The sequence below is a fragment of the Mycetomoellerius zeteki genome, unplaced genomic scaffold, assembly GCF_001594055.1.
Source record: "Mycetomoellerius zeteki isolate Tzet28-1 unplaced genomic scaffold, Tzet1.0 scaffold164, whole genome shotgun sequence".
NCBI classification, from domain to species: Eukaryota; Metazoa; Arthropoda; class Insecta; order Hymenoptera; family Formicidae; genus Mycetomoellerius; species Mycetomoellerius zeteki.
The window spans coordinates 845490-857044 of NW_017256594.1; the positions used below are offsets into that span (position 1 = coordinate 845490).

General features: G+C 34.9%; 1 protein-coding gene across 1 annotated transcript in view; it reads left to right on the forward strand.

Annotated features, from left to right (window-relative positions):
* Nucleotides 1-607: 607 nt before the first annotated feature.
* LOC108721247 (retinol dehydrogenase 13-like) overlaps nt 608-11555 on the forward strand; it is a 12000-nt gene continuing 1052 nt past the window's right edge. Inside the window, 9 exon segments of the mRNA XM_018445679.1 lie at nt 608-1397; nt 3479-3819; nt 3900-4139; nt 4389-4581; nt 9322-9487; nt 9759-9867; nt 9944-10258; nt 10326-10533; nt 10607-10699. Of these exon segments, the coding sequence (XP_018301181.1) occupies nt 3591-3819; nt 3900-4139; nt 4389-4581; nt 9322-9487; nt 9759-9867; nt 9944-10258; nt 10326-10533; nt 10607-10699 (1553 nt within the window). The 5' untranslated portion in view covers nt 608-1397; nt 3479-3590.

An 11555-nucleotide genomic window follows, 5' to 3' on the forward strand; every position in this document is an offset into this window, starting at 1 on the left:
GCTATTCCTAATAAAAAACTGAGTCGAAAAGTCCTCTACCATTTTGCAATTTTCGCAATAGTTAACAAGATATTAATTACTAAAAATCGCTAAAATTATGAGAATTTTTTCAGAATTTTTTAATACCGTATTTTCTCATGTTGGTAAAAATAAGGAAATGCAATACTAAAAAATTGATAAAAAATTCTTAGTTTTATGAAAAGAAAATAAACAATTTTTATTTCTAGCAGTTTTTCTGTAAAGTTGATAGTATTTGAGTAAAAAATTATTGAAAACCAATATTAGCGATTTTTTTCGACTCAGTTTTTTATTAGAAATAGCACTGTATGATTAGTGTACGTTATTTTAGATACATCCTGTATATATATATATATTCAGTTTTAATTTTCTATCTTATCTATTCAATCTTATACGTAAATATAACTTCATCTTATTTTACTTGACGAATAAATATGATCAAATAAGCTTTTTGCACAAATCCAACACTTTCTTTTTAATTTCATTGTCTGGCGAGCGTAGAAGGGGACTGCGGATAACATTAACGGTCCCCTCAACAGATGCCGCTGCGCCATCCTCGTGGTGTCCCTCGGCATCGCTTGGCACGTCGGTTTTCAATACCCCGGTACTCCCGGTAGTTTCATGAGCGGCGCTGACTTGTCGTTGGTGTGTGTATGTGTATAACAGCTGTATATCAAGTTCGTTGCGTTTTTGGTACGGTTTTTGGACGGCTGTTCTCGTACGGAAACCGAACGACCGGAGGCGTTTTCTGTGGAGTGGAGGTGGAGGATCATCGCGGACTGATCGGGCGAACCCGGTGAAGCGAGCGAAGAAGTAAAGAAGAGAAAGCGTGTTTCCGAAGCGCGCGGGTGCTATGCCTCACCCACAATCGGCAGAGGTGCCATCAAGATCGGTCACCCTGCTCCGACGATCGCGGGGATTCGAGATGTAGCCCCTCTTCCTCTCCTCCACCCGCCTAATCCCGCTGCTCCAGTGCTCCTGCTTCTTGTCCCGCTGAGTCCTGAAGAAAATACACGCACACACACATACACACACACACGCTCTCTTTCTCTCTCTCTTTTTTCTCTCTCTCTATATCTCTCTTTCGCATTGTCGTCGCAACACCCTGGTCACATCGATGCGTCGTCACGCAACATCGACGGGCTTTCGTGCAACAACGCTCACGGATCTTGATCGCCGCATCGAGCCACCTGCGACTACGTCGCTCTCCTCATCGTCATCATTAACATCATCGCTGTCTCTCACAACAAGTGCCTTCTCTCGACTTCTGTCGTTCGGCCGTGTGGGCCTTCCGGTCGCAGGGAAGGCGGGCGTGGACGTTTTACCTGCCGACGACGATCTTAGATCGTACCTTTGTCTAATCCTGCCTGTGCATCTCGGTAAGTGGACAGTCTTCAACGCGGTGCTGCCGAAGGGACGAATACCTTTATATGATAGTGATAAGGGGAAAAAAAACGACTTCTATATAGGAGAACAGGTTCCAGTTCGCCGTGTTTGGGTTGCTGTTGAAAATGATCTCTCATTACGTCCCGGGTTGAATTTATTCAAGCGAGTTTTAAATCGACGAGCGATGTACTCGCATCAATCAAAAGCTGATCCTGCAACTCTGCAAGATTAGAAATGTTAGATTGACTGAAAGTCACTGTTTTTGTCTTCTAATGCCTGTTGCTATCTTGATTCAACTTACTCTTCATCTTATAATTTTTAGAACAAGATGAAGAGTTAGTTGAACCGAGATTAAAATTAAAACACATTGGTAGAAACGGGCTTAAAAATGTCAAATTAATACTAAAAGTGATATTCGACCGTTTCTCTCAATCTTTCATGGATTTATAAAGAGACACGATTTAATTCTTACCAACGGACTTTAACGTACTTGATAATCGATGCTGAAAAACTAGGAGATCATATTATTGAAATTGTCTTGTAATTTGTCTCTCAAAGATGAGAGACAATTCTTTTCTCAGACCATCATTTGATGGATCGAGAATTAGAATTAACGACGAGCGTATCTTTATTCTCAAGACCGCATAAGGAGCTGCTTATCTACGGAATCGGAAATTTTTCGAGTCAGCACATTTTTATTACAGTGCGTAGAGTAAGAAAAATGCGTGTTTTAATCGCGTGACTTGACATTGCACAACGCATCGTCGGCTATCGTCGATTGTTTGCGCCCTAGATACGTGCAATTGTTGCGTGTCGTTGGACGCATGTATTTAAAAAAGTGACAGTACTTACGTCGCGTTAAAACCTACGTGGTATTTTTATCGAGCGGAGACGTGGCAACCTCATTGAAATTGTATAACCTAATTGAAAATATTGTGAAATTGATAATTACAGTGACACGGCAAAACTACCGAAGATTTAGATTGCAACCAACATTTTTTTTTTCTAACCGGAACGCGGTGATCTTTGGAAATTGCGTAGTCTAACCAACGATCTAAGTGACAGCAACAAGCTAAATCATTCGCTGATTCGTATAGTTTCATCTTATGCATAATTTACTGTAATTATTTAAATCGATAGATATTAGCATTATATGTACAAATATTGGTGATACGCTAATAACTTAATGATATACTTCACTTAGTTGATTTAAAGATTTCATAATTAGCCTTATGTACTCATTAAATCAGGTTCATCAGATCTAATCTAATCTTCCACTATCTGTGTTCATAGAGGAAAATTCTAGACTTTCAGATATATATTTTCTTTTTTAGATAGATATAAATCCTGAATTCTCTCTCAGAATGTATGTCTAGAATGTATGAGAAAGATAATATATCTGAAAGAAGGATGTAGTATTTTTTTCTATGAAATTCTATCTATACAAATAGAAAATTAGTTTAGGTTTAATGAATATAACTATCACTAAGGTAATAAAAAGTTAATTAAGTGGAGCTTTTAAGGCTCAGGTAATTTACGAGTATAATTTTTCAAATAATTTTGAATTACATTTTAATTCTTAGATCAAATTATATTACGAAATTAATCCAGAATATTTTACATATTTTTTTATTACGATAACAGAGCAGTAAAAATAACATTAGGCCTGTTCTTTTCAGCTGAACTTTTGCATCAGGTCATCTAAAATGAACAGGCCTATTGTGTTTGTAGTATATGAAGCACTTCATATTTTATTTTAATAAAGCCGGATTAAGATTCTTATTTGAAAATAAAAAATTTTTATTGTTAAATTATGAGAATTTAAAAATATTGAAGAGAAAAAATTGTGTCTTCCATGTAGGATAAACATTCATAAAAGAAGTTAAAAGAACAATAGTCAGATCTATCCTTTAGATGTGTATAGATATCCGTAACAAAAGAGAAAAAAAACATGTGTATACCAGTGCACACGTGTAACTTGGTATAGCCATCAACAGCCATCTATAGCAGGCGAACACTCAGGGATTAAGTAAAATATCGATATCTTATGTTTGTGAATATTGTGATTTTACAGAGAGATGAATCAGTTGGTTAAAACGGAGATGTATTGCTGAAAAACAGCACGAAAAACAAAGGGTGATTGTTGTTCGAGTGGCGATCCTCGGTAACATAACCTAAAAGGCAAAATGTCTCAACTAAACATCAACACTGGCAAGCGAGGGAGAGGAGTCGCAAGTACCTCCGCGTCGTCCGTATCCGCCATGAGCAGTTCCACCGATCTGGCAAGCCTTTTCGAGTGTCCTGTCTGTTTCGACTATGTGCTTCCACCTATTCTGCAATGTCAAAGTGGACATTTAGTTTGCACAAATTGCAGACCAAAGCTTTCCTGTTGTCCCACGTGCAGGGGTCCATTGGGTACGTTAACGATGAAATATCTTTTTTTTTTTATTATCGAGATTGTATCTAACGAGAATTTGGTTGATGTGTGTGTACAGGTAACATTCGTAATTTGGCTATGGAAAAGGTAGCGAGTAATGTAATGTTTCCCTGCAAATACTCCACTAGTGGCTGCACAGTTTCGCTGGTACATACCGAGAAGGCAGATCATGAAGATGCATGTGAGTTCCGTCCATACAGCTGTCCCTGTCCGGGTGCGTCCTGTAAATGGCAAGGATCGCTGGAGCAAGTGATGCCGCATCTTATTATGAGCCACAAAAGCATTACGACTTTACAAGGTAATAAATCTGTGCCGTCTGATCGTACCTTGATTCTAAACTTCTAAGGGTACATTCAGACCTTGACGGAAAAGCAGAAAGCGGAAAAGCAGTGGCCAGTCACAATTCGCGCTGGTAGTAAGTAGCACAAAAAGCTGAAATTGTCGACTACCAGTACGAGTTTTGATTGGCTGCTGCTTTTACGCTTTCTGCTTTTCCGTCAAGATGTGAATGTGCCCTAACACAATGCTTTCGTGGAATGTTCTCTAGGCGAAGACATTGTTTTTTTGGCAACTGACATTAATCTTCCTGGAGCTGTGGATTGGGTCATGATGCAATCTTGTTTTGGCCACCACTTCATGTTGGTGCTTGAGAAACAAGAGAAATATGATGGACATCAACAATTTTTCGCGATTGTACAATTAATCGGCTCCAGGAAGCAAGCAGAGAACTTTGCTTACAGGTAATTGTATCGTGTTATTTATCTGAAAGTATTTAATATCTAATTCAATAGATTTAATATTTCCATCTCTTGTATAAATGTTTTTAAATTAAACTATCGTGTTCAACAGACTAGAACTAAATGGACATAGGAGACGTCTCACATGGGAAGCAATGCCGCGTTCTATTCATGAGGGTGTGTCGTCCGCGATTTTAAATTCTGACTGCCTTGTATTTGACACCTCAATAGCACAGCTGTTTGCTGACAATGGAAACTTAGGAATTAACGTTACGATTTCTATGGCCTGAGGAAAGCCAGAAAAAGCAGTGTAAAAAGAAGAAGTAACATCATTACTTGGACATATCGAGCAGTCCTTGGGGAATGGTGGGTGCGATAAAGTATTCGAGTGGGACTGCTCGCTATGCATAGAGAACAGTTCTTTTTATGTTACCAAATGGATATTAGCAATACAGAGACATAGGGAATGTTGTTTCGAGTATGTTGACGATACGCAGCATTTGGATGCTCAGTATAGGACCGTCGTTGAAAAGCTTTAAAAGTATACTTGGATGTGATATTGATATATCACGGAGATAAATGTAATAAACATCTTTTCGATATATCCATGCTGTGACTTTGGAGCTTTGATGCTGAGCACGATATCGTTATTTCCGAGGAAAAGAAAGTACCTGATATCCGCGCTATTGTCATATTACTCTTACTCATTTCACATCAAACTTTCATTCATATCTCTTTGAGGAGAGACAACGTATTGGATTCTACTGACATCTCTTTTGTTATTTGTATTTTAATCCTTTTCTCGACTTAGTACAACGAATATTACGAAGCAAACTTCAAGTTTGCTATGAATATTGTTTGTGCTATGAATGTAAATAGTGTACTTCATTTTCCGCCTACATACTTTTATATTATTTTTATTTATAAAATTTACTTTCAATTTTCTAAAATATGTTATACTTTCATTTTTCGTATATTTTATCTTATTAAAGGATCTGTATGTATGTATTTTGTATATAACGCGATAAATCCGGCTTTTGTAATTAGCATGAACGGAACTTTTTTGTTATTTCGCATTATATAATAACACGATATCGTGCTTTTTGCGATTTTTACGCAAATAGCAGTGAAAGGCAGATCAGTTTTTCACGATCTAGTCTGAATGTCGAAGCAAGATACTAATATTTTTACAACAGTTGTATTAACATGAGATGCGTTCTGAAATGTACTAATAACACTGAATAATTATGGCACGCTTGAATTATAGATTTGTCAGAGCTGTCAGTACATTTTGGAATGTACTCACGATATGGAGCAATGTTCAATTGCAGCAAAGTTCCTGTAAGCAAGAGGGGAAGGGAAGTTTAAAAATGACTGAAGCAATGATACATTAAAATATAAAAGGAACGTTTTATACAATTTAAGTTTTAATGTATTTTGCAATATTCTCTTTTTCTTTTGCAAATATTAACGTCACATGTCACTTACTCTTAAATAAAACTTATTTTATCAATATCGATGCAAAAGAAAAGAAATTGTATATCACGTTCAATATCTATCGAATTAATTCTTTTAACAAATGTCTTTTTTTATAAATCAGATTTTATACAGAGTGCTATTATACAATGGATAACTCATTCTCGCAATAAGATATTCTCATGAAGCTATAAATTTTCTTTATCTTTGTAATTTATGCTTCTCAAAATGCATTCAGACTCTTCCTTTATATTGTTATTTTACATAATGTTGTATAAGTTTTAAAAAGCAATGAGGTATTTAGCAAAAACAGAGCATTGAACCGAATTGTATCACTAAAAAAAAAAGTTCAATAAATCTAACGAACAACGGAAGGAAGATACGGAGAATATTGTTTTCTTTGGAGAAACAATTAGACTGAAATGTAACTATATGAGATGAGAGTAGACTAAGTTATAACGATTAATTATATATTTTTCATAAATTGTGGAAACTTGCACAAATTTTGCTAATTAATTCGTATATATTGTTGAAACAACGGCCTTATTGAAGGCTGCTGACGAAGTTAGATTAATATCACTACATTTTATATCACCAGCAATTACTTGCGAATTATTCATCGGTTTAATGCCCTGTAACGCAGTTGTGAAAGAGAGGAGATTTCACGAGGCGGAAGCACTGTTACTGTAAATAAGAAAACTTATTATGTGATATAATTAGTATTAGTAATGTACATCACGACATGCCGATATTCACGATGTTGGAAATAACTCGAGGGAACCAAGTGCACGGTGTGCGCGCACATCGTAAAATGATTTTGTGCATATTATCTTGCAACGGATTATATTTACACACGTCTGTCAGGCGGATATTTAATTTTAGTGAACTCACGTTGAGAAATGAGCGTTCTTGGCGGTTATAAAAAAAAAAACAGGAGAGAAAACGAGATCAAGCCCCTGAGTATTAACGTTGATTGTTATACCTCGTATCGAGACTAAGAGAACATCTTCCCGGACTGTTAGCGTGAAGCGTAACTCGACAAATCTCGATTGAGATTACGGAAACCAGTGCACTTGTATTGAGATCACGATGCGATTGGTACAAGAATTCTGTATAGAATTATCGTGCGATATAGGGAAGAATTATAGATGTACATGCTGGATTTTTATCTCTGAAAACACGACACTGAGCGGGGACCTAATAATTTATGTTTTGAGGAAACGCATCACGTTGTTAAGTACCTTGTATATACGATATAAGATAAACGATATAGCGTAATCCTTATCCTTTAATCAAGTAGTAATTTATTCTCTAGCATTCTTAGCATGGCTTCATTGCCGTTTCATTGAACACGATCATAGAAAAAAGGCATTTTACGTTTTGATTCTCCTGACGAATATATCTATTGTTTCACTTTTATCGCAGAAAATGATTATATAACATAATAATCTCAAAAAGGAAAAAAAAGACTAGAAAATTGATTCGTTACGTTATGAGAAATGAATGGGAAATAAATGGGTTGGTGAGAATACGTAAAACGTCGAAGGCTTTGGCAACTTGTCGCATGATAACGCTGAATGACAATCTCATCGTTATTTTGTTTCTGTAGATCTATGTTACAGTATGTGACTTCCCCTTTTTACTTGAAATACATTGAAATTACCGGAATACTGGGAACCGTCGATTTTTAACGGAACTTGGTTATTCACGAGATGTGCTGTTTTAGTTACGAGAGGCGAGGAATGTAATTGTACTGTGCGTACACTTGGCGTATACCCGACATATCCCGGATAAATCGAGCGAACGAGAACGAAAGGTTTCCTTGTTTCTGACGACACAATTTGCGAAATCACGAATAAATCGTTGCGTCGATCGGCGAGTCCACGACAAGTTCTTTGTATTCTATTACGAGGTGTCTAGTGGAGGAGTCGGCGGTGCTCGTGTATTCGCAGAATAGTATAATTGTCGAGAAAATAGCTTTATTTAAATATAATGTATATACTTATATATGCATTTATAGAATCTACAAAATGTTCAAGCCATGTATAAAAAGCATGAATAAATTTTTTTTTATAGATACTTTCCTATCATTGTTGATACATTTTCTTATTTTTTACTTTAATTCTTAAAACTGCTTCTTATCATATATTACAAATATATATAAAAGCTTATAACTGAACAATTTAGACAATTAATAAGACTCATTAACTTGTTATATTTCAAATTATGATTTTATTTTGTAATCATTAATTTTATTCACATCTAGAAATTATTGCGGATATAATGAAGAAGATTAAATAATTTTAGCAATACGCGATAATTTTTATTAAATGAACAAATAAAATTAATGAAATAGAGAACAATTATTAAGTGTGGTTTATGGAATCCACAGTGTTTTACAGAAAATATATAAATTATTGTTCCAGTGCATTTCATAATTATTTGATCAAATTTTATATAATATACAAGTAAATTGGTTTTTCTTATGAACTTTCAATATATTAATAGACCTGTTCTTTTTGGCTGAATTTTTGCACTAGAGATATGCTCCACGCAATTCCTATAAATGAATAAAAATGCATTCAGGATTGAAAAGCGTTCATTTTAACATTCGTGAATTCATATTTCTAAAAATCTGAATCCATTTCAATCCATTTCAATCCATTCTCGTTTACTGGGTAATTGTCTCATATCTTCATTGGAGAAATTCCTGAAAATTTATTTGGTTTTTTCTTGCATTGGTATGTCCCATGTGCTTCTTACACGTGGGTATTAAAGTTACAGCGAGCCGGAGCAGACCGGACATGTGACGCGTTGTTGGCATTGGCGCCGCCAATGGCATGCACATGTCGAGAGTTTGGTTATGCTCTTTCTCGAATCTAAATTGTTTTTTTTTTTAGTCTCGTCCACGAATTGATCAGTGAAAATGAGCTGGAAACTTCCAAAATCGCTTATTTATTCTTCCGTAGTGGCGACCACCGCTGGCGCGGCGTATCTGACGAAGTATAGTGTTGCTCGAAAATCACCCCAAGATTTTACACTATAAATCAATCATTTATTTCCTTACTTTCTATTTTAATACTTTTAGTATCTATAAATATGTGTTTATGTTGTAAAAATATGAACATTGTTTATATAGCTACATAATCTTTCAGTATACTCACATAAATCTTGTTCATACATATAATGTTAATGATAAGACAGTATTTTTTACTTTTTCGTTGTTTCGTGATATAAATAGTAAAAGTGATCATGTCAAACTTGTAGGGATTATATGGGAGGTCCGAAATATGAAGGAAAAGAGGATCTAGTTGATAAAGTAGTCATTGTGACAGGAGCCAATTCCGGTATCGGGAGAGAAACAGTCCTAGAATTAGCCAAACGTAATGCAAAAGTTATTATGGCATGCAGGGATGTGAAAAAATGTGAAACGGTATTTATATAGTCGTAGTATTTACTCAATTGATAAATGAATTATGAAATTGAATAGACAACGTTATATATTGTAATTGTAATATTATATTTAAGTCGATTATTTAGCTTCTCTTGTGTGTTATCATTTTAAATATCTTTTTCTTATATTTAATTAAGGGCAGTATTTATAATCCATTCTGATTTCAAGATCGTTTTGTACTTAAGACAGTCCTGAGTATAAGATCTGACTATACCATCCTATATCTTTTTATTGTATTTTATTCTTGCAGGAACGCCGAATTATTGTACTCGAAACAAAGAACAAATACGTTTATTGTAGGAAATGTGACTTGGCATCGCAAGAAAGTATTAGGAAATTTGTTACACAATTTAAGAAAGGTGATTGATATTTAAAAGTATACGCAGCTAGAAATTTTTTGTTTTTATTCAAATATTTATCTTATTTTGTTTGCAGAGTATGATAAACTTCACATACTTATTAATAACGCTGGTGTGATGAGATGTCCAAAGAGTTTCACTGAAGAAGGCATTGAGATGCAACTTGGAGTCAATTACATGGGACACTTCTTACTCACAAACTTGCTTCTGGACGTCCTGAAAACATCTGCGCCATCCAGAATTGTAAATCTGACCAGCGCTGTTCATCGAACAGGCCAAATAAATATACAGAATTTAAATTGGGATAATAATTATGACGCTGGTAGAGCGTACAGTCAAAGTAAATTAGCTATAATACTTTTCACTCGGGAATTGGCGAGCAGATTGAAAGGTAATTTAATATAATTGTATAAAATTCTTGTTTTCACAGTGATTACTGATGTGTACTTATTTTTCAGGAACCAATGTTACTGTAAACGCTATCCATCCCGGTATAGTTGATACAAACATAACGCGGCATATGTTTGTATACAATAACTTTTTTGTACGAATATTCTTGAAGCCATTTGCTTGGCCATTTATTAAAGCACCTCGGCATGGAGCTCAAACTGTTTTATACGCAGCATTAGATCCTAATCTTACAAATGTTTCCGGATGTTATTTAGAGTAAGTATCATCGAAAATTTAAAAAATGTTAAATGTTACAAATATAATATCAATGTTATTGTTATGTTTACAGTAATTGCGAATCTAAGGAAGTATCAGAGGAAGCAAAGAACGATAACCTGGCAAAATGGTTATGGAAAGTCAGTGAAAAGTGGACAAAATTAAATGTTACATAAATATATACTATACTAGAAATATACAATTGCTAGTTGTAACTTGTTTCCAAATATAATATTAGTCTTTGGTAATTATATGTTCCTAAAATTCCTTTCATTTGGAAAATATTTATTTAATTTATATTAACGGTATAAAATAAAATAAGACATTTCATAAAAATTTTTCACGTAATTGTAATTTGAGATTCGTATAAAAAATTTTTGGTTACTGAAATCCAGAGAATGGAAAGTTACTTTTTAAAAGTAACTTTTGGTGACGGTAACTAAATTAAACATTACCATTACTTAAAAAATAACAATTCGTTACTTTTCCGTTACTTTTTGAATTCAGTATTCTCGATCCACAATTTATGAATGTAGCACGAATTCGTACATTTTCTCAGTGCTTTCTTGCTACGATTTTATCAACAGTGTTGGAAAAAGGATGTAATCACGTAGTATCTAAATCGAAAATGGATGTATTGGCGCTGATGTACGATTTCGACGGTGTTACGACGAAAAATGCGAAATGCGGTTTACAATAGAAATCGTAGCGGTCGTAGGGTCTTAAGTCGTAGAAAATTGACCAATCACAGTTGATTATTCTTCTCATATTCGACTGTGATTGGTCAATTTTCTACGACTTAAGACCCTACGACCGCTACGACTTCTAATGTAGACCCCGCAAAAAAAGCCGGAGGAATCCGTGGAATCATAGCATGGCGTTTTTCCTTGGTTGCATTAAAGACCCTTTAATCATGGTATGATTAATCATATATGGTATATGGTATACGTTTCGATTTCAATCTTCAATGCGTAGTCTGATTTCAGCCTAATGCTAGATTCACACTGCATCCGATTTTCGTC